The sequence below is a fragment of the Rhinolophus ferrumequinum genome, chromosome 16 (assembly GCF_004115265.2).
Source record: "Rhinolophus ferrumequinum isolate MPI-CBG mRhiFer1 chromosome 16, mRhiFer1_v1.p, whole genome shotgun sequence".
In the NCBI taxonomy this organism is placed as follows: Eukaryota; Metazoa; Chordata; class Mammalia; order Chiroptera; family Rhinolophidae; genus Rhinolophus; species Rhinolophus ferrumequinum.
This window is the reverse complement of record NC_046299.1, coordinates 51,858,641-51,883,550: the sequence shown is the minus strand read 5'-3', so window position 1 is coordinate 51,883,550 and position 24,910 is coordinate 51,858,641. Positions and strand designations below refer to the sequence as shown.

General features: G+C 36.0%; 1 protein-coding gene across 3 annotated transcripts in view; it reads right to left on the bottom strand.

The window, feature by feature from the left end:
• Positions 1 to 24,910, bottom strand: part of ADK (adenosine kinase) — a 449,806-nt gene that overhangs the window by 15,462 nt on the left and 409,434 nt on the right. For all 3 annotated transcript variants that reach the window (XM_033130725.1, XM_033130726.1, XM_033130727.1), the window contains exon 10: positions 14,653 to 14,739. In XM_033130725.1, coding sequence (XP_032986616.1) covers positions 14,653 to 14,739 — 87 coding nt within the window. The remainder of the gene's footprint in view (positions 1 to 14,652; positions 14,740 to 24,910) is intronic.

Here is a 24,910-nt window from a genome sequence, read left to right as displayed (position 1 = left end):
AATGTGGATGCAGCATAATTTACATAATCCTATTATTGGATATTTAGGTTCTTTCTAATTTTTTTACTACTATAACACTATGACGAATATCTTTATAACATTCTTCATTGTGCATATTTTAAATTTCCGTAGGGTAAATTTTCTTAAAGGTAATTAATCATTTTTAAGGCTTTATGTCCATATTGCCAAACTTCTTTGCAAACAAATCTTACTCTGTTTGATAATCTGAAAAGTGAAAGGTAAAATCCTGTTCTAATTTACAGGTATTTGTTTATTAGGGAGGTTGAAAACTGTTTTTGTTCCTATGCCTACTGGCCATTTGTATTTCTTCTTTTTGTAAACTGATGACAACTTTTAACTCTTTTTCCATTGGGATATTTCTCTTCTTTAAATGATTCACTTCAGACTCTGTTGGTATTCTCCACGGCTTTGGCTCAGATCCTAGAGGACTGGGTCGATGATCTAATGAATCATTTGCATCCTGATTGTTCTAATACTGTGATTTCCCTACTGTTTCTATCCCTCGCCCCACCCCAGCTCATTCATTTAAGTTATCAATGTTCTTTATACTTGAGTAATATCAAACTACACGCTGTATAGTAGTGACAAGTTAATTACATAGTTATTAAGAGATAATGTGGGATAGTAACATGAGTTATCATGTAATTACCTTTGTTCTCAGAGGCATTACCACGTAATTAAAGCAAACCTGATATAATATTTTGCAGCCACTACCAGTTCTGAATTCTATATTCCTCCTGTAAAAAATCTGCTCTGTCATTTCTGGGTCAATTTGATTTTCCAATCCTTTGTTTATTTTCCATCTTTCTTAGGTAGTGACTCTTTAGTGATCATTTATGTGCTCTCTTAGACTGGCCTACTCTACCTTTTATACCAATAGTTATCAGATACACGCTGCCACGTGGCACACGAGAAAGTCAACTTAAAGACGTTATTTTTAAGGCTGTATTTCTTATTACCTGTAGCTGCTTTAGGAAAAAGAATAAGATATCAGTTAAAACTCTGACTAATCTGAATTCTCAATTTATCAGACTCATGTCACTACCACTCATACTGGATATTTATTATAAGAAGCAAATGAAAAGAAAGTAAAAACCTAGATGTTATCAAAGTACTCTGATTTATTCAATCAACAGCTATTGACTGCCTCCTGTCAGTAGGTACTGTGCTAGACATCAAAGGATTCTAGAGATAAAACATAGTGTTTGTCTTTAAGGATTTTACGGTTATAAGAGAGAGAAAGGCACAGAAGTACTTTAAAAATAATCCTGGCAGAAGTGTGGAGCATGAACTTACCAAGAAAGAGGTTATTGGCAGAGAGGTGAGAGGAGACGACTGCCATATTCTAGGACTGTGTCTCAAAGAATGGTCCCTGGACCAGCAGCTTTGGCACCACCCACGCCCTCCCCCAGAGCTAACACATCAGAAACTCTGAGGATGGGCCCACAACTTGTCTTTTAACAAGTCCTCCAGGTGATTTGGATGCATCCTCATTGGAGAACCACTGTCCTAGGTGACAGACAATAAGTTTAGGGAGGAGAATAAACAGATTTAGTGATCTGATGTGGGTGCTGATGAATGCTAAAAAGTTAAGAATTGTGCCTTGAAGCTTAGGAAGCTACATGGAAAATGAAACCTGGGGTGTGTCCCAGCATGAGTTCCCACCAAGTGCTCGTCACCAGAGATGAGAACGGCCTTCTCTGTAGAGGATCTACTTTCTACCCCAGTTTCACCTGTCGCGGAGGAATAGCAGTAAAGCTTCTAGATTGGACAGGCCATGGGTGCTGTTATTTGATGCTCTTGACTTGCCACTGGCCATTCCGGCAAACTACATTTAGAGATCTACTGGTTAATCTCAATATATTCTGTGAAATCTCAATTGGAGCCCCTGCCCTGTCTACCACTGCCTATTATAGCAGGAACTGATGTTCAGAATTATGATCTGGAGAATTAGTTTTCATATGTGTACTCCACGTACTTAGCACAATGGATATTAGATGCTGCCTCCTTTCCTAACACTTACGTTCTCCTCATATTTACCTGTTTTAAATAACAGTAAGGAGAGGTATCTGTGATCAGTCATGTCACTGGATTAGCCACATATATAAGCTAGCATGGGTTAACCTTAAATCAAGGTGGCCTGCTCTGCTCTTTCCTGACTCACTTCACCCTTTCTGACAAAATCCTTCAAGAACCAATTTCTTAGATATACTGACTAGTACGGTTTTTATTTGATGGTAGGGGCAAGTTTGCAGCTGGGAATGTGATTTATTTATTTATTCTTTCATACAAGTAATATTGACTCAGTATCTACTCTATGCCTGTCACTGTGTTGGTTTCTGGGGATACATTGGTGAATAAGACACCTACATTCCCTGATCTCTTAAAGCTTATATTTTTAATGGGGAAGATAAAAAAAAAAGCAAGTGATAAATTAGTAATTAAGATAACTAAGATAATAAGTAAATAAGGCAATTCTAGAGTATCAAGTGCTATTAAGAAAAAGGACTGTGTACAGCAGTAGAGAATACTAGTGAAGGGACCCATGTTATTTAGGATGATTGGAGAAGAGGTGACTTCTAAGTTGAGGCTGAGGCTGAGAAAGATATAGCGATGTAAGGAACAGGGGAAGAGCATTCTGGGCAAAGGGAACTCCATGTGCAAAGTAGCTAAGGCCTGAAAGAAGACCAGTATCGCCAAAGCACGCAAGCAAAGGTGGGAGAGGCATGAAATACATTTGCAGGGACAGAAGATCATATAGGTCATTTAGACCATAACAGGAGTTTAGATTTTCAGATTTGCTTATAGTGCAACTATAAGCCACTGAAGGGTTGTAAGCAGGGGAATGAAGTAGTTCAATTTCTTCCTAAAATGATTATTTTGGCTACTGTGTAGAACATGGAATGGATGCAAGAAAGAGTTTAAGTATGGAGATCAGTTAGGAAGCTACTACAGAAAGTAGAAAACAGGACTGAGCTACAGTTATGGCAGAAAAGTAGATGGATTTGAGATAAGATATGAAATACGTCCTTAAAACCGAGACAGAGGGAAAGGAAGGCATCAAGAATGACTCTTAGGTTTCTAGCTTGAGATATAGGGTGCTTGATGTTCCACGCATTGTGTGATATAGATGGATCATGTGGTAGGGAACATTTTTAGAACCGTAAGTGTGAGGCAAAGGATGCAGACAACACAAGCAGACATGCAAGTTCCTAGAAACCACCCATCTATAACCCTTTTGAGAAAAATCACCTCCCCTCCAGCATTGCTGAGGGGGTCAGCTAATCCTTTTTGTCCCTGTAAATCAACCCTTACTACTAATTGGACCAAGGTGAGGGCATGTTGCCCAAGGGCAAACAACTTATGGTTCTCCCAGTGTCCTACTTATGAACGGATCTTACCAGTGTTCTCTTTCAGGAGCCATAATGAAAGCAAAGAAAGACCAGGAAGCTGACTGTGAAGTAGGAAGAAGCCGACATGCAATGTAGCTGAGAAATAGTAATGTATAAGCACTGGGGTGAAGATCCACGAATATCCGCTGTTGGGGGGTCTCTAGAATAATTTCAATCTAGAATCACCATCCGGCTCCACTCTCAGTGAAAACTTGTCCAGTTGTGGCTCCTGTTTGAGATTCCTTTTACAATAGGTAACACGTAATGAATCCTTACTGTGTTTCCCAGAAAATAAGACCTAACTGGAAAATAAGCCGTAGCATGATTTTTCAGGATGCTTGTAATATAAAATAATCCCTAATGCGTCTTTTGGAGCAAAAATTAATATAAGACCCGGTCTTATTTTCGGGAAAATATGGTAGGGTGTATTTTATATTATGAGCATCCTGAAAAATCATGCTAAGGCTTATTTTCCGGTTAGGTCTTATTTTCGGGGAAACACGGTATGTGGGTGTCAGGCACTGTGCTTTACAAACATATTTCATTTATCTTTCGTAATAACCCAAATGAGGTACATACTCATTATCCTCGTTTTTACTGATAAGGAAACTGAAGCTTAGAGATGTTAATTAAGTAACTTGTCCATCGTCCCACAACTAGTTAAAAGACATTTCCAGGATGCAAACCCTCCTGTTTTGATCCACTGTCTTAACCACTATGTTATAATGTTTCCCTTACTGCTTGTGTGCTTCCTTACCAAAAAAAAAATTTTTTTTCTTATCCTAAGCTAGATGAAATGGGTTTCTGTTCCTTTTGACCAAAGGAGTCAGATGAAACAGTGCTTTCAAGCCAAAGTATGGCTGCCTCACTATGTGTTACTTTGCCTTCCGTGCCTACGAGCTCCCTCACGTAGTTGTCATTCTTAAGAAAATGGAATAGATCAAAATGAATTACTGTATTGTGGGGATTTTGAAATGCACATATAAAAAACAGGATGATCTATTATAATCATAAATCCATATCCTTTCTTTTACCTTTGACTCTCTTTGAATACTTTAATACAGCATAAAGATCCAAATACAACTGTGAAAAACCAATTTCCTCCTCCACCTTCTGAAAAATTAAAAGAAAGAGGTCTGGTGGTGCCCCATTATGTCACAAAGTTTTACAACCTGCTACTGCATGGCTTAAGGATTTAACTCAGGGTAGGATTTGGCTTACATGGCATTTCAAAGGCAAAGAACCACCCCTTCCGGACCCCCCATCTTTCACTGTCCTTTTTTACAGAGTCTGTTACTTCTAGGCTTTAGAATTGGTTATCCCTCAGATATCATCATTTTTAATAGTCATTGAAGCAGGCAGGGGCAGTAGTGAAAGAAGGCACATGAAGTTTACTGTAAGGCACTGAGTAAAGAAATAATTGTTGATATGAGGAGAAGACTAATTTTAAATATGATGGTCAAACTTATGTTTAATACATTTTCAGCTTTGTGTTCATCATCCTAGGTGAGTGATTTTTTTTTCCAACTATGACGTTTTTCTACCCATTTGCAAGAGGGCAGATAGTGTTTATATGAATACCTTTTGTCAAGTTCAATAGCTAATTCAGTTTCTGTAGAAGATAAGCAACCCTTAGTCTGACCCTCGTCTTTTGCACAGATGTACATCAACTTTTATCTTTAAGATGATGGCTAACTTACAGCAGGTTAGAGTATTTTAGATTCTTCTTTAGTAAACGAAGGTATTTAGACACAAGGATGGCATTGATACCTTTAGGTGTCTAGGTCATGTTGTGGTACAAAAAATATGTAAGTCTAATAAAGATGCGAACCAGGTATTTTTTCTACAAAGACATGTGTTTTAAATATTTTATAATTGCTTTACAATTTCCTTAAAAATTGATTTTTCAGAAAAGGCATGTAGTTCTGATGGTATAAGCACAAGACCACTGTCTCTTTACATTGTGTTCTAGTGTTAGCCTAATTACTAGAGTGAGAGAAAGTCTGAAAAACCTTTAGCCATTAAATCCATACAGTATTTAACAAATGACAACCTTGAAATCTTGCTCTACCTGAAAGGACCATTAAAAATGCTTGACTATTATTACTACAGGAAATTTTTAACAAAAGCTAATTAAGCTACAAAACTCCCAAGAGGTTAACAGATTTTAGGGGCTAAATTTCTGGTACTTCTAATTATCCTCTGATGGCTTTACTTAGTACTTCACAGCCATGACAGATGACAATGAAAAACTGCAGTGAAATTCATCCACCCTGACACTGTGCTAACCACCGGCTTCTCCCTCTCCAAGTAAAATCAATACTCTGTTTGAGTAAACACGTTTACAGCTTTATTAGGATGACTTGCTTGTTCTGTAACAGCTACTTGAAGCTGTGGTAACAAATTGACTCAACTCAGTTAAACCTAGAGAGCTGGGTAAGAGGCCCATCGATAAGGCTGTTATAAAAATAAACTGCAGGAGATCAGAAAGCTGAAGCAAACAGTCTGGTAAATGTCAATATTTTCCCTTACAGAGGATGACAAAAACAGTGAGATCATGTGAAAAGTCTTTTTTTCTTCTCTTAAAAATGTTTCTTGTCTCAACTGGATACAGCATTTCTACTTGGTGTGCACAGCTCTTCTGAATGAAATTTTTGCTTCCTAATTCCCATGCGTATCTGGAATAGGAAGCTGATGTAAATACTTGGTATATTCCCTGCCATTTCAGATTCTTTAGTTTCCTTCATAAGTTAGAGACCTACCTCGGTCTTCACTGACTTTATAAAATGATTATTCAAGTTATCTGGAATAACTGTGGTGGTTCAGTCTCACCTTCCATTGATGAAACAAAATTGCTGTCATCTACATTTGAGAGGTCATTTCAATGCAGGGTCACTCTTGCTATAATATCGGTGAGACCTGATGTTGGACCTTCCATATTTATGCATTTTACCAGAGCAAACAGTGTTAGCTTTTAGATGGGCTGTGGTACTATCCTGACTGGTGGTAGTACATAAAAATGCCTGCTACCTATTAGGAGCAAGCCCCAACAGTGGCTATAGCTCTATCCAATAAGAACACATATACTCTCTTTTAGATGTTCACAGGTCGCTCAAAGAACTAACATCTGGCAGGAAATTCCCACTTCAATTTGGCTAGCTTAGACTACCCAGATGTGACAAAGTAATGGTTTCCCCCTGCTGAAAAGTTCTCAGATGTAAACTTTTTCTTTTTTTTCATTTTCTATGTAGTCTAGTTAGTAAATTTTTGTTTTGTTTTGCTTTGACTTCACATTGACTACCAACCTGTCATGAACTCAAATAACAACTTGTGACCTGTATGTTAAACAACAGAGATTTTTCTGGAAAAAGGAAATCAACAAACATTAAATTTGGAAATAACTTAAAAAGCTGCCATGCCTGCCAGGGTAAGGTCTGACCTAGCAGGCATTTGCATAATGAAAACCAAAGCCTAAGTGGTGTCAGATGGTGCCGTGACTGACATGGACAGGAAGTCAATTCGGAGCAAAGGTTCTTCCACAATAGCTCTGCACAACGCACCCTCTCACACAAAGTCAGCAATTGAGTCATACTATGTAATATATAGGCAAGTGGTCAGTGCTATACCTATGAGGATAACTTATTTCCTCTTTCTGGTGGTTAAAAATGGAAACCTGTCAAATTCTATTAACATGGTGTGGGCCATTGCATTTTAACTTTAAAAAAGGAAAAAAAAAAAAAAAAAAAAAAAAAAAAAGCAAATAAAAGAAAAGAAACTTTTAAATGCCCCCAATTCAGGAGAGAAGCTCCTGAAGAGTACCACTAAGCAGTATGTTTTATTTTACTCATATAGATATGGTGCCCTTCCACTCTAGATCCTTTCAAAATACTGCTTTAAAGATCATTCCTCCGCACGGAACAAAAATGAACAAGATCAGGTTAGAATTTGAATTTGAAACCTAACGTGTGATCTCTTGATGTGGTTCCCAAAATAAAATTTTAGCATATGCTTCTGTTTATTGTTTAAGTCAAACATCTTGGATACCCACATGCCAAGAAAAACTACATCAAAGGCTTCTATCCATTTGGGATATTGACTCTTGACCTGTATATTTCCAAGAGGCCTATATAACAGATTGCTTAACTGACAACTTTCATTTGGGTTATGAACATATGTAATTACTGGATCATGAATTAATGAGTCAGGTGATCTGACTTCTAGTATTGCATATTTACCAATAGCTCCCTTTCTTTGGGCCTCACTTTCCTCATCCATCAAATGGGGACTTTTGAACAGAACATGGTTTTCACACCTAACATCAATTCATTCCAGGGAGTTGCTTTATGAGCCACCAAATAAAATGTGGATAGAGCCAAATGGGGATTTGTTTAATCTCATTTCATTCTGATTCACATAAGATCTCATTTGAAAATAGTGTCACTACTAAAAACAGTACAAAAACCTGAAAATGTGATGTTTAAAAATACTCCCTTTTGGTACTAACATTTTAAGCAATATACTAGTTAAAAAAAAAAGACTCATCAGGACAAAGTCATAGATGCTGGAATAAGGAAAAGATAGACAGATGCTGGAATATCGAAAAGCTTACTTATGTGAGCTTATTTATGACCTAATTGATTAGCAAGGTAACTAATTTTGTTACTATTTAACTCTATTCAAAAACCTGTGTTTGATCAACTGACAATTCCTTACAGCAGTGTTTCTAAAATTTTAAGAGCATTTGACCACGGAAACTGGTTTTAATTTGCCATCTATTTCATGGGCTAGAAATAAAACATACAAATCTTAACTATAAAATGTCAATGATAACTGGATAATTAAATGAAAAATAAAGAGCCTGTCTTCACACCCCACGTTTGGGAACTTATATATCTGAAGTGAGAATAGTTGTGAATTTAGTAATCATGTTGCTAATTTTTGTTTGTTTTATTCAGACCTCAGTTGATAGTAAACAGCCTTACAACATCAGAGGTTACATTTCATACAAAGTTTCATATAGTTTGGAAAGTTGTTTCTAATGAGTTATTTACCACTGCTAAGAATTCTGCTAGGTCCCAGGGTGGGTCAGGCTATGTATGCATCAGCATTACCAATATGTGATTTCATTTTTTGATTACATTAATTACAAAGCCAACAAAGGCTCCCTGTAACAAATTCAAACATCACTGAGACAAAATTTAAAATTCAATACATTTAACTGTATGAAAACTTGCTATACTGCTCCTAAATTTTTTCATTTTGCTATTAATTGACTGATGAAATCTCTATTAGGTCATAGACTGACACGGGTCTAAAGACTAGTGTTTAGAAAACCACTTTGGCTATTTCTCCTCACTTGGAAGGGAAGGTAAGATGATATACACATACTAATGGAACACAGTATAACACAACGATTAGGGGTAAGAGCTCTGGGGTCAAACTTTTGTGTTTGAATCCTGGTTTTCACTGTGACCTTGGGAAAATTACTTAATCTCTCGAAACTCTGCGGCCAGAGGAACTGTCCAGCTGAGCCTAGGCCCAGAGGCCAATCCACAGATTTGTGGAGCTGAACAGGTTTTGTTTCAGGTCACTAAAATTTGGGGATGGTCTGTTATGCAGCAAAAGCTAACAGATATGTGTTGTATGAATCAGACAGATAGGTAAAAATTGACCAAATCCATTTAGTAATAGCAGCTGGGAACAGTATTGGATTCCAGTTAGTTCCATTTGACTCACAAATATTCCTGGCCAAGAAACCGATACACATATATGTCATGCTGAAATTCTAAGAAAATTAACTTAAGAAACTTTGCTTATGACATTTCTTTTGGCCCTCTGCAACTCAATAAAGTCATATAAATATCAACATTATTTTCCTGGCATAAACATTTCTCAATTATCTTCAAACATAGGAACTTAAGGTTCATATTTGAGCTTCGAGGTTTGATAACCTACATGGTTCAGATTGTCTCTGTCTTATCCAAATCTCCAGAAGATAAAGTTCTTTGAACTCCATTATCTATTTATAATTGCTTCTAGAAGTAGGCCATCCAGGTTACTAGATCTTTGAGGGAACAGTAATGTTTATGAGAAATTTCAGACTTCACTCTAAAATCCTGTATTCCATGTGAGTCAAAGTTATTTCTCTTTATTGTCATGGCTTGAGTATCATCTTTTCCTCTTTTAACCAGCATAGTCTTAAATACTCTTAGGCAAGGTTCCTGAATTGTGGTTCTGGTCCAACGTTGGCTTATCTAAATCTCTGGATGTGTAACACTAGAAGAGCATGTCATCAAGCATCCTTTGAGTGTGTAAGGTGTGAATCTCTATTCTCTTCCTCCCTGCATGAACTTGAGCTGCTATCTGTGGTGAATTTCATATTCCTAATGACCAAGTCATTTGATGGTTTTCAGGAAAACTGCCACTTAGGAAACAGAACATGAAGATGTCCTATTAGAGTTAAAAGACAAAATCTTGTTGCTGTGGGGTGGGGTAGGAGTGTGTAGCTCATCTTGGTCACCAGTAAGGAAAGCCTCTGCATATGGTGGGTCATATGAAGGTTTTGGTGTTGGAGTGAAGAAGTGTGAGAAATGATATATTTAACACTCACCATGTTATTTTCTAGTCTTCTGTGTTGGGATAGCAAAGGAAGGAGGTGGTACAGAAAAAAATATCACAAGAATTCTGCACCACTTCTTTGCACAGCACAATGAAGCAGCAAGTAAGAATGGGACAGCAAGCTACAAATGTCTGGGAACCAACAAACAAGGTGAGAATAGAAAATATGAAGATAATTTAGAGAATCTCCATGGCGATCAGAAGTAGAGAGAGGTGCTACATGAAAAGGAAGCAAAATCCCTGGTCTGGAAACTTAAATCTTTTTTTTTCTTTTTCTTTTTTAACCAAAGTTATTTTCTGAACACAAATTAGAAAATAAAACTAATGTTCCTTTTATTAGATGGGAAATAGAATAATTATTTACACTGTGATTGCTAAGTGGCTTTAAGAATCATTTGCATATTGTAGGTAGTATCTTTTACAGTAATACAGTTTCCCTGCTAAAGTTATGAGAAATTTGAAAATAAAAAGTATTAGAGGCAGCAGTTACTTTACTATCTAACCATTCTCAGCTATGTATGCTATTAACCACATTTAATGAAGCTTTTTAAATCCTAAGAATATTGGTCCTTGGTTAAGGTCTCTAGTCTTTTATCTGAGAGTTTTATCTATGTGCCTGGGTATAATCTGTCAAAGGTGTACTCACTTTTAGTCTAAAGATGATTTGTAGGTCTAGTCCATATTCCTACGGCTGCCATAAAACATACAACTCAATCATCTTAGATTAACACAGGCTGGTATTGACAGCTTACTGGGAACATATTGATTAGGTCTCCTTTCATGTTATTTGTTATGATTTTTTCCCCCTCAGTTTCATTTACTGGGAAGAGATTTCACTGGGAACAATGACAGTGCCTGTCACAAAATGTTCTCAATGTTTCCATTTGTTACTATGGCAGTGACAAAGAGGGTTCCAAATGAAAAGGCAGACCTGCTGTGACAAAGCACAGCAGGACAACAGGAAGAAATTTTCTCCTGACCTGGGAAATTAGGAAATCACATTTAGAGATTACAGAATTGTCTCCATTTCCAAGGGTACAATCGTAGCACTTGGGCTTTTGAGGAAGAATGTGAAAAGGGTAGTACCATGAGGGCTGGCTAGTGACAAATAAAGAGCAAATGTTACCAAGTGCTTAAGATCTCCAAATAGAACAAGGAGGTATGCTTGTAGAGGCTGAAGGGATTTGTCACTGTCACTAAACCCTTGAGATGGAACTACAAATTTATGTACATTTGAGATACTCATTTTAAAATTATATGTGAAAATCTATGATGCAGCCATATATATCTATGTGGCTAATAAGAACACATGGCACTCTGGTACTGAGATCTGTAATTAGCATATGGTAGCTGAAGTGATGCTTTATCCAAGAACTTGAAATTGGGACTGAAATACAGTTATGCAAAGTCACAAAAGACAGAAATACTCATAAGCTAACAAAACTTGAAAGTCATAGGAGGAATATATTAACTATCTAAAGATAGAATGTGTCAATCAACAAAGAGATATGTTAATCAGGCAATAAAGCAAAGAAAAAGAAACTACATAGTAAATGTAAAAGTTGCCATTGTCTCTCCATTCATTTTCAAGGTAGAGGAGTATGCTTCACCAGCTGGAGTATTTCAAATCCTAGGAGAAAGGCCTTCCTTGCTGTGGAGATGGGAGTAGGGGGTTTTAACCAACGGCTTTTTGAGTATTTCCAACTAACAAGACCACCTCTGTTGTAAGATGGATGCATCAGCCTGGTGCTGTTAAACAGTTGATTCATATAACTCTGTATCTGGATTCCATGCTGACCAAGCAAGTTTATGACCTGGCTTTCTGTATCTCTGTAGTGCAATCAATTCTACTGCTTAGCAAAAAGCTCCGGGTTCAAACTCACTGGGGACTACAGTTCTTCGATTCTCTTCCCTTTCACTTTCTCTTTCTTTTCTGCAATAGTCTTACCTTAGCGTCCTGAGACTCCTATAAGATAACAAAAGCTCCTGTTCAATAAATGAAGTCATTTATTCAGATAATAGGAAGATTCTCTTTGGCAAAACTAGCTTTTGTTAGTAAGGATGGTCTGTGCTTCTCAGTCCTAATGATGAGATTTCCCTGAAAGTGCAGAGAAGCAGTATAGTGCAGTGAAGTAGAACACTGACTCTGGAACCAGACTGACTGGTTTGAAGCTACTTTCTGGCTTATGAGACTCTGGGTAAGCTACCTAACCCCTCTATGTCTCAGTTTTCTCATCAGTAAAATGCAGTTAAAGATAACCTATGTCAAGGAGCTTTTATGAACATTAAAGGAGCGAATATATGTAAAGTACCTAAGATATCGATTGGCTAATGGGTGCTAGACAAATGTCACCTATTGCTCTTACTATGTAGCTTGACTTACACAGGCAGAATGTGCTGAACATGCTAACGTGAGTATTCCACTGCTAAGGTGACATCAGAGTATTCATCTCATTGCATGACTCAGTCTTTCAAGATCTCATTATGGTGGGAACTGATCAGAGCAGGGCTAAAGTGAGAAAAATGGCTACCGAACGGAGGTTATTACCAGGAAAGTCTTGCGTAGTTTCAACCTGCCTTCCACTTTATTTATACTGATTTTGACAGTGTGTAGTGAAATCCAGTGTTTGGATCTAGGGTATGATGGAAGTGAAGAAAGCGAGGAAGCTGCCATGTATTACACAATGGGTTGGCAAACTATAGACTGAGGGCCAAATCTAGCCGGTGGCGTTTTTTGTACGTCTGGAGAGCTAAGAAAGGTTTTTACATTTTCAGAGTATTGTAAAAAACCAAAAACAAAACAAAAAACAAGCAAGCAAGCAAGCAAAACGAGAAGAATATGTACTAGAACCCATATAAATATATGGCTTGCAAAGCCTAAAATATTCACTATCTGGCCCTTTACGAAAAATCTATGGATCCCTGTTCCATACTCTTCCTTTCTACTGACCTCACTGTACTCCAACAATAAACATATAATGAGGCTATGTAAGTAGAGTGAGAAAACAAAAGAGGCTGAAAATCCTGTAACAAAGAACCCAAATTCTTTGATGAGGTAGTTCATTTATCACCTTAACTACAATACAAATGGGTAGCTAGCTGTTTCTACTTCAGTATCCTAAGAATGACTTCCTCTTCCATCTCCCTCAAAAAAGTCTGTATGTTCTTACCTAGTACTAGAAGCAATACAGATAGTTAGGCGTCTGTAAGGGAATCTGGTGTTGCAGGGCCAGGTAGCTCAGGGCCTGAGGGCCAGAGGTAGTGGCTGATATCTAAGATACACTCACCAAGTACCATACTAAATATCAAAGAAATAGAATATTTACTGTTTTATTTTCCTTAAAAAGGCACACAGAGGAAACAAGTTGAAGAGTTTCTATACTAAGATTCCTGGTTTAACCAATTTCTAACCAGGAAATCACTAGTGTTTCCTTAACATATTACAGGATTTGGCCCAATTCTGAATAAGATATTTTTAGCCTACATGGATTTACAGTTCTGAAGCAGTATGGAATAGGAAAAAAGAGCTGCAAAATAATCAATGCTGAAAGCTTTCAGAGCAAAGAAATAAAAGATGCAAGCATGACCGTCAAGTAGAATGTAATCTGTGGTGTGTACTCTTACCAAAGAATAGGGCATGGAGCATGCCCCCAGTCTAATGGTTAACAGCTAATTTAAGACTAAGCAGGAATAGTTTCAAAGAAAGAAATATGAAAAATTTATGTTGGCGAAAATGATCATCAAAATAAACAAACAAACAAATATTTTAAACAATACTAAGTTAGAACCATCACATAATCCCATGATTCAAATCATTTTCCAAGGAAAGGAGGGCAATAGCTAGCTCCATTGGCCTTTTTTAATTTGTCATCCTTGATGTTATGGGAAATAAACAGGGATCAGGAGGGACTCTTCTCGGTTATCATTCATGAATCTAAAGCTTTCCAGAGATCATAACCCAACTTAACGACACTTAACTGGGAGTTTAGACATATGAAAAGAACCTTTGAACCAGGTTTTAGATTAATTTAAGTCATCAAGCCAAGAAGCTCCTAATTGTCCTGGTTTTGTTTTTGAGTGCTCATTCCAAAAATGATTTAGTCCTTATAAATTGTGCCAGTTCTTATAGAGCATGAACCAGACAAAAACTTAACCCTTCCTAATACAGTAAACATCCAACTACTGTGTTAGAAACAGATGTTTTAACCAAATGATATAATCCAAAGACGTCATCCTTAGTTATTAGCATACTGTTTAATATTCACCACAACTTGTTTTAAAGAACGTGTTAACATTTAAGCCTGAAGGGTTATGAATATGCTATATACTGTATTTGATGTAGCTTGTTTATGCAATATTCTGAAAGACAATTAATCTTGTGAAAATGACTGGGGTAGAGCATAATAGCAAATTATCTTTAAGCCAAACCCACAGATTTTTCCTGTAGTAAAATACCCTCTTAGTACTCAAAATGATAGAATATGGAAAGAACATTAGGAGTTAATTATTTAAAAGAAGAAATTAAAAGTTATTAAATTCATAAATCTTGTCGAGGTAGTAGAGACAAGGGTTAAAGGAAATGTTTAAATTATAAGTAAGTATAAAATAAATGAGTCTGTACCTCCAACAAATGCATCTCCAGCTCCGTTGGTATCAACAATTTCCTTCTGGTCCTGATCCAAGACAGCAAAAGCGGTGACTTCACTCTCTGCAATTAGAGCCAAAGAAAGGCAGACTGACTTCTCTTTGTAATACTCAATACCCAAATTCACTCCGTAAAGCCGAAGCTCCTACATCATTCATCATTCAAAGAGCGAGACAGAACATGAACTCCATATATCTGTACATGAGCACTTGGGAACCAAGGTGCTAAGTAATGTGTAGGCAATGCTTGTTTGCTCATTTTCAACACACAGATGCTGTATGTGTTTTGTTAAGAGTAAGACGTAGGCAGTTCACATGTGTGGGGGAAACGACTATTTGTACCTTTTTGAACGGTACAAATACTTATACAGAAACTATGAGCCAAAGGAAATGGTTGTAAGGACTGGATCATGGATGTCTAATATAAAGTTTCAAGCCTGACTGCAGTGACATCTTGGATACAGCAAAAGAGCTGTACATTAAAAGTATATAAATAATGATTTCTCTTGGGTGTTTCTCTACCAAAAATCACAAGGGCACAATAAAAATATAACTACTGTTCTGTTACGGTACTTCATGCCAATGTGAAGGATTACTGAGTTTAGTTGGCTTATTACAAATAACCTAATCTGTTTACTTTTTACTAAGGAGTCACTACTTCCTTTAACTGTTAAGTAGCAAAAGGGAAAGCCACCGCGGAATGCCTAGGCAGAACAAAACGGACAGTGCGATGGCCTCTTGTCTTACAGCAGTCTGGACCAGGCCTTGGTTGTTTTGACTACAGAGTAACCTAATCCAGCACTTTAGACTTGGCACATGACAGTGGAATGGAGTTATTTGTGATGAAATCTGGCCTATGGGACATCTGCAAAAGATTGGATAGTGCTTTTTATTGGGGGGCTGGAACTTCTGAAAGCACAAATTTGCATCCCTCCTGGGGACAGATGTGGTCAAAGACTTGTAAACTTCAATCTCACCTAAGATCAAGAGGAAGGGTAAAAGAGTACTTGAGAACCATAAGGTCTTAATAGAGAACCTAGGAATCTCAAAAAGCATGTTCTGTGGGCCTTCTGCTACCTGCTACTAATGAATACTTGCAACAAGAGACAAGCATAGAAATGATAATGAAAAAAAAGATCCTCCTGGAATTCAAGAAGTAGACTCATTCACTTAATGATCCCTTTTGACCACATGACCGCAGATGCTAAGACTCCATACCAGAAGCATCTACTTAAACTCTTTAAAATAACTAACTTTCCACACTTTGTAACACCAGAACCTACATGGCAGTTAACAAGATTTCGATTAATTGGAAGTTAAGACATAGATATCTAGGATTAAATTTTCTAGGGAGGATGTAGTACCCATTGCTACACAGGCCAAAAACAAACAAATAAAAAGATGTAAGTAGACTTTATTGGAAATAATTAGGAAAGGGCTACAGTCTGATTTAGGAAAAGATCTGTACCATAAATATTTATAAAGAAATCTGGTTTTACTTCCAAGTACAAGTCTACTATAAAGGGAATTAACAACTATAAACTAAGAAGAAACAGGCACTAAATAAGTAAAACTAGCTAAGTTAATGACATCATTACCATTTATAATAGGGTCACCTTATGTAATAACATGTCTATAAAACATTCTAGGTAATGTAAGAATATAAGAATCAATTACTAGATTACAGATTTGAAAATGATTATATATGAATGGTAAATAAGCCACAATTAGAGATAATTATTTGAGTTCTTTGTCTAAAAAAGTTATTGATTTTTGGCTGAATAAATCTTTATTTATAAATAGGACCTAATTCAGAATGGGAGAGATTATTTTGAACTTTGTTCTTAAGAATCATGACTTGTTGGTCTTAATTACTGAAAATTCTAAATGAATGCAGTTTTACTCCATTTCCCCCCCCCTGGATATATGGATCCTTGAGATGCTTTATCCTTATGTATCTTATGAAGTTCAGTTTCCTAAAACGTAAAGTAGAATTATTTTCCACCTTTTGTACTTATTAATACACATAAACATATAAAAATATCAAGACTGTAAAAGAGCTGTCATAAGTCAGCATAGACATAGTCCAGCCTGTATTATCTTTCGTATCTACAGCTATAGTATAAGAACTCCTTTCAATATAATGACCCTGAACATTTACAAGTTCCTGAAATGTGTTCTAAATCATTGAAAAAAGGATTCAATAATGTACAATTATATTTAAGTTCAATTATATTTTTGGTACACTCTGATTTTTTTGAAATGTGATGACCCAAACTGGTTTACAGAGCTATTAAAAAACAAAAACAAAACCTATACAACTAACTAAACAGTATTCACGAGCATTACTATTCCCTAGCCTTCTAGATAATTTACTGTACGAACGTATGAATACCTCACTAAATCTTAAGACACACTTACAGGCATGGGCATTACTTAGCCAATGAGGCCCAAGACACTCAAATGAGTCGCAGTGGGACCTAGTTTGCTTAGGTGTGAAGTGGGTCTGGAGGAGTTGTGGGAACAAGTAACAAACAGAGTTTTCTGCCTCAGTTGTAGAAAAATGACACTGTTAGTTCTGATGAAGTAATTCTACTTAAGAGATTAAGATGAGACAGAGTCATTGTTTCTCATTTCTTCCCAAATGTTTTGTAAAGTGAGAAGGAAAAGGATTGGGAATGATTATTATTGCTATTTTCCAGATTTCTATGACACCACAAAATCATGAACTTCCCCAAATGGACAGGAAACAAACACTAACAATTCAGTTGATATCAGATTTGTTTGGTATTATTTATTGGATACATAAGCCCCTCAGGGTATCTTCATCCAGAACAATGGAATTTAGCTTACTTACAGTAAAATTCAAACATTCTCTGGACAGTTTATACAAACAAATAATTTCCTCTTCACGTTATTATGACATAAAATTTACTACCTAATCACTTCGGAGGCCAGTCTGCCTAGAATCAAACATCATTACACAGCTATAATGCTAAGTAAACTATAGTAGAGATGGTTACTTCATAAAAATGACACATGTCTAACTGAAAAATAATAAATTCAGTCACTCAATGCCAAACAACTAAATTAAATGTTTCTGTAGCCTTATGGCTACTAAATTCACTATATATTTTAGCACTGTGGACACACTACCTCATGGTAACTAATATCCTTAGAAAACTTTGTTGAAGGTTATTTTAAAATATCATGTGTTGTCACTGTTTTATTGATGTCACCGCCCAACTGTAGAGAAGATGTAACGGAAGAAGATATATAGCAGGTGAGAGGCAGATAGGCAGCTGTTTTTCAAGGTAGACTGTAATCACCACCGCTGCCAGCCTCTGACTAAGCATCACCAGGCACGGAAAAGACAGAAACGTGATGGCAGACACTTCACCAGAAAGAAAAAGCATGACCAGATAAAACCCAGAACTCTTAAGGTTCTTTAAAGAGACTCCTGTACCTTGGCCATTCCTTACACTGAGGTAATTTGCAGTGCACTAATGTTTTTGTTTGTTTTATATTAACCTTTTTCTTTGGAGATCATTTTAAATTAACAGAAAAGTCTGAAGAAAAATATAGAGAACTTCCATATAGCGTTTATCCAGATATACCAGTTTTTAACAATTCCCCACAATTTATTTATCATTCCTCCCATATACATATACATATTATTATTTATGTTTTCAAGCCATTTGAGTATAAGTTGCATATATTACGTCCTTGGCTCCTTAATAATTCAGTGTGTATTTCCTAAGAACAAAGATATTCTTTCAGGTAACCATGGCATAGTTTATATATTAGAAAACAATATTGTTATCTTATCTAATCTATACTCCATATTCCAATTTTGCTAATTGGCCTAATGTCTTCTACAGCAATTTTGTTCATCCCATACAGATCAAGTCCAGAATCAAATATTTTTTTTCAGAATCAAATATTGCTTTTAGTTGTGCTTGTTTAAATTCAATTTAACCTTTTGAATAGATAAAATATACATACAGTGCAAAAAAAAAAAGAAAAGGCATGTTATACAAAAACTTCTTCTCACCCTTTATCTCCCATTCATTCAGTTTCTAGTCCTACTATTTTCCAATCTGGTTATCACTGTTATTGCGTTCCTGTATAACCTTCCAGAATTTCTCTGTGTAAATAAAAGCAAAATACATCCTTACTTTTGTCCTTTTTTTTTTTTTTTTTTAAAGAAAAACAAAAACCAAAAACAAAAAATGTATCATAGTATGCAAGCTGCACTGGACCATGTTTTTTTACTTGGAGATCTTACTATGTTGGTAAACAGAGAATGTCCCTTTTTCTCTTTCTTTATTGCTGCATGGTAGTTCACTGTATACATATACTACAATTTATTTAAGTAGTCCTGTATTGATGGACTTTTAGCTTGTTTTCAGTCTTGTTATCATAAGCAATGTTGCAAAGTACTAATGCTTTTATTTTAAATAGACCCTAAATCTATTTACTTAATAGCCAAGTCAATGTATAAGTCCTGCATTATATAGGGAACTGACACAAGGAAACGAAGTTGTTATACAAACAGCATGAAACACGCCAGTGTCAAAGAAGAGGGGAAAATAAGAGAATCTAGGAAATGCTTTTCTTTTCACTAGGATACACATACTAGGATATGAGCAAAGACGCCCTGCTCAGACTGGCTTCATAAACAGGGTAACGAAACAAATGACAAATTCTGCTAATAATAGAGATTTATAGAACAATCCTAATTAACAAGGACTTTTGGGGAATGAAGAGCTCTGGGTTAATTTAATTTTTTGGTTAACTAAAGAAAAAGCAGAAAGTCTTTTCAGTTGGAAATCTTTCTAAATGTATTAATATAATATAATAATATACCATGACATCCCTGCTTTAATTAGTTTAGTTTATTGAACTGAATGAATTTTTCTTTGATAATAGAGAATCCTACAGCACAGTTAATGTCATTATTCTGAACATCAATTCTTATTGTAGTTCCAAAGGCATAAGTGCACTCATGAAAGGCAGGATAAATGGAATGGTAGGAAGTACACTGGATTAGGACTCAAAAGACTCATGATTTTTGTCTGGTTTTGGCTCAGCTACTTTATTCAACAAATACTTATTAAGAGCTTATCGTGTGTCAGGCTCTCTATTAGAACTGGAGTACAGATGTGAATAGGACAATCAAACCCAGCTCTCAGAGGACCTACAGTCTAGTGAGGAGAGACAATGTACAACTAACAAAAAAATGAGGAAGATAATTTGAGATTATAAATGCCACAAAGAAAATAAACGAGGATGACATGAAGATTATTCTGGAAGTCTTACAGAGAATGGACTGAATGGTGGGGGTTGGGAGTAGAGTCAATGATACTATTTACCAAGAGACCTTGCGTAAGCCCCAGGGTCACTTAAACTCAGTGTTATTACTTAGAAAATCAGGACAACACTTGCCATAGCTATTTCCTGGGGAAGAGAGTTAATTTAGATGGGAGTGACTTCCTCACTGAGGAGGGGATGTTTGAACTGAGACTTCAACAGCAAGAAGGACAGCTTCGTGAGGGTCCAGGGGTCAAATATTCAAGTGCAGGCCCTAGGCTAGCGACACGCTGGGTGAGGTGGGGAGATCAATTGTGTGTGTGTGTGTGTGTGTGTATGGGGTGAGGGGTGGGTAGAATTTCATTCTAAGTAAATTGGAAGGTTTTACACAGGGCAGTGACATCATCCCATCTTTGATTTAAAAAGATTGTTCTGGAAATCTTTGGTGGGGGTTGGGAGTAGTCAGTGATGCTATTTACCAGGAGACCTTGCGTAAGTCATACTGTAACTTAAATTGTTTGATTACTTAGAAAATGAGGATAACACTTGCTATAGCTATTTTCTGTAACTATTACATGGATTAAGTATTAACAACGTTACGAAAGCACCCTGTGAAACATAAAGCCCTATACAATTTTGTAAGGAGTTCTTAAGAGCTTTATGTTCCTCTATCAGGCAACAAGAATTTGTTGAACACTTGCCATGAGCTCTTCATACTCTGTTAGATCCTCTGTGGGAGATACAGGAGAAAGAGTAAGACATGATTTGTCTTCTCAAGGAACTTAGAATCTAGATGGAAAGAGAAGTCTAGCGTATGTGAAAGAATTTGTGAAGTGTCAAACCAATGTAATACTTATAACTGTAACAGGAGTTCAAAGAAGGAAAGGAACAATGTGAGTTTAATGAACTGGAAATGACTTCATGGAGAAGACTGAACTTAAGCTAGTGAAGTGACTAGTGAAGAGGACAGGAAAAGAAAGGTGTATATATATCCCAGGAGACAGAGAGAAAGAAGAAAGTTTATATGCCAGGTAAGGCAAGTAATAATATAAGTTAGGTGGAGGCTCAGCCATATCTAAGGAGGGTTTGAAAGCCAGACACAAGTTTGCATTTGATACATCAGGCAATGGGATGCAAATGTTGTCTCTGAGTAAAAAAGTGACATTCAAATGCTTACTGTGCGCCAGGAACAGCACCAAGTGCTTATAAACTTTATCTCCTATATTCTCACTGCAATCCCAGGTATTATTGACCTGGTTTTATACATTGAAGACATGAAGGCTCACAGAGGTTGCCAACTGCCTTGGGTCCTGAGGCAAAGTAGGACTTTGGGACAAAAACAATGGGAGAAGAAGTAAAACGTAATTCCAAAGTTGCCATTCCAGTAATGTTGCCACCATGTTTTCTGAAAAAAAGGTGATCGTGGAAAAAAACTGGTTTTGATTAAGCAGTATATAGCAGTTCACTGACATGTAAATTCCCTTCCAAGGCCTGTACTGTTAACTAAATTTGACTCAATTAAGTAGATAAATATTCCATAGAGAACAGAGGCAGTGTAACATTGTGGTTAAGAATATAGACTGCTTCGGTTCATATTCCCGTTTATTAGTACATACCCATTTACTTGCTCATAACCAAGTTAAACTCTCTAAGCCTCAATTTTCTCATGTTTAAAACAGGAGCAATAATAGCAATTATCTCATAGGGTTTTTGTGAATACTAAATCAGTTAATACATGCAAAGCACTTACAGCAAAAATTGGCATATAGTAAGCATTTAATGACTAAATGGACAAGAATATTATTAATCTTAAAAGGAGACATTTGAATATAGGAGATTCATGTTTCACTTACAAGAGCAGCTCCTGAAGGCCTGGTTTTGACCTTGAGGTCTACTATCAGTATTTGCAGTAAAGCCTCTTAGTTTGTTCATGTTTTCTAATTTTCTAAAAATGTTTCAAGTAAATGCCAGTTAAAGTCTTCAGCGCTGAGTGTATACAGATAAAGAGAACAAGTGTTTGCTTTGAATATAAAAATAATTTTCCATAGAAAAGTGACCAAGAAAACAACGATTGATAGCTTTACTGCTCTCAAACCTTACTTCCCCTTTGTTTGGTATATATTTACATATTTTATATATTTATATATATATAATATATTTACATATTTTATATATTTATATATATAATATATTTACATATTTTCTATCAGGGATTTCTGACATCTTTAATAGGTTCACTATATGAAATACATCGTTTTAATCTTATATAGAGCAGTTCATTTCAACCTGTTTTCTGTTTCTACCTATGCATTTGCTCCATTTTCATCTCTGTAAGAAGTGGTTTTCTCTGCTGTCTTAGCTCCTAAGTCACTGCCATCTATAGATAGTCTACCCTTGCTGAGGTTCCTATCCCTGATCCAATCGGCTGTGACAGGAAAGGAGCTAGGGCTCATGACACACAACTTGGCTGCTTAGGCAAGAGGGGCTACAGGAAAGACAATTTGTCTGATGATTTCTAACACCCAGGACTATGTCTGGCACATTACAGGTGCTCAGTAAATAGTTGTTGAATGAACAGAGACATTTTCATGAATACAAATCTTTTTAAAAAATTTGTTTCTTTTTATTTCTCAGTAATATTTTATAGTTTTTATGTAGAGGTCTTACACATCTTTCTATTTTTCTTTTTTTTCCTTTTAATTAAAATTTATTGGGCTGACAATGGTTCATAAAGTCACATAGGTTTCAGGGTACAATTCTGTTATACATCATCTATATATCACATTGTGTGGTCACTACCCAGAGTCAGTTCTCCTTCCATCACCATATATTTGATTCCTTTTACCCTCATTTACCACCCCCCACCCCCTTTACCCTCTGGTAACCACTAAACTATTGTCTGTGTCTATGAGATTTTGTTTCTTTGTTTGTTTGTCTTGTTCCTTTGTTGTTTTCAGTTTTATATACCACATATCAATGAAATCATATGGTTCTTGACTTTTTCTGTCAGAATTATTTTGCTTATACAATATTAATCTCAAGATCCATCCATGTTGTTGCAAATGGCACTATTTCATCTTTACTTATGGCAGAAGAGCAGGAATACAAGTCTGATCATGTTATTATCCTGTTAAAAACCCTTTGATGGTTCTCTACTGAAGTCTTAACTCCAGGACATGAATCCAGCCTACTGCTCAAACCTTATCTTTTGCCATTCCCTGACCTGTGACTGTTCTTTTCTCATACTCATAATTTTTCAAATGTGTCATGCTTTTTAAGTTCTTGTGTACATACCAACTTTACTGCTCAAATTTCACTATTAGTTCCAAATTCCAGACAAGGCTTGTCTTCTTGGCTGTAGACCCTGACCTCTCAGGGTTCTGCTTAGAAGCATAACTGATTACTTCCTCTTTTATGCCATCACTTACAACTGTCATATACCTCTAAGGGAATACTTATCATATTTATGGTTTATTTATAAGCATCCTCTCTATTAAAGAATGAGCTCTTTTTGGGTAGAAATGATGACTTAATTTTATTCCCAGCTCTCAGTTCTCTACCTACTACATAGTAGGTGCTCAATAAACATTTATTACTGAATGAATGATTATGCCTACTGGATTTTAAGTTCCTTAAGACTGTTCTCTGTTTCATCTAGTAGAGTATACCTTACTATATATTTTCTGACTGATCTTGAGTAAGTGGTGCCTAACTATAATATACTTCTCTAGCTTAGTTTAGTAAACCAAGTAATCTAAAAAGTCTAGTTGTCAATGATCCTGCTTTTTAGAGTTATTAGGATTTAATCTAATACTACAAATGCTTGTATGAAAGGAATTCATACAATTTGGATTTATGCATCATGGTTATAGAAAATAAAGACCAAACATCAATAACTTTCTTGACTTTTTTGAGGGTTAGTCCTAATCACAGCAGTAGTAGGATACAAAACATTATTGGTGTTCTAAGTATATCCTTTCTTAAAATCATGTACTGTGTTTCCGTGAAAATAAGACCTAGCCAGACAATGAGCTTTAATGCATCTTTTGGAGCAAAAATTAATATAAGATTAATTATTATATTATATATTATATTATATTATAATTATATTATATTATATTAAACCTGGTCTTATAGTAAAATAAGACTGGGTCTTATATTAATTTTTGCTCCAAAAGATGCATTAAAGCTGATTGTCCGACTAGCTCTTATTTTTGGGGAAACACGGTATACCTTCTGAATCCAACAGTAAAGATTTTCAAAATGGATATACATATACAAAGGTGTTCTCGGTTATTAGAGAAGACACTATTGATGTCACAACTTTTAATCCTTCCTTTCCCTAAGATTTCTGTTTGAATTGTTGATGGTGGCAATGGCAAGCATTTATGAAGTTCACAAAGCAAAAACTGCATTAGATATGAGGGGACCACTGGCTCCTTTTTTTCCTCTTCATGGATTAGACGAAATCTTAGAGCAAGAAATTTCAAGCATTGCTGAAATATCCCTGATGTTTAGTGGTTTGCTGGCACAATAATGCCTCAAAGTAATGTCATAGGTTTATACTGAAAGAAAAAGATTTTTTAAAACATTCCATACTGTACAATAGAATTGAAGTTCCCCAAAGTATGGAGTCAATTTCAGGGGGTGCCCTGACAAACTTATACTTATAAAACTTGTACTTATAAAAGTTGTAAGTACTATTTATTGTCCAATAAACTAAATTGGATTCACAGATCACTTGACTACTTGGGACAGCAGTAAACACCAGTAAATAACCATTTTATCCAATTTAAACAGAACACTTTTCTTTATTGAGTCATTTGCCAATCTCTTTTGCACTTAAACGTAGATTAAAATGTGTAAACGTATGGTTAATTACCTGTCTGAAAAAACCTCTCAAGTACCATATTTTACATTGC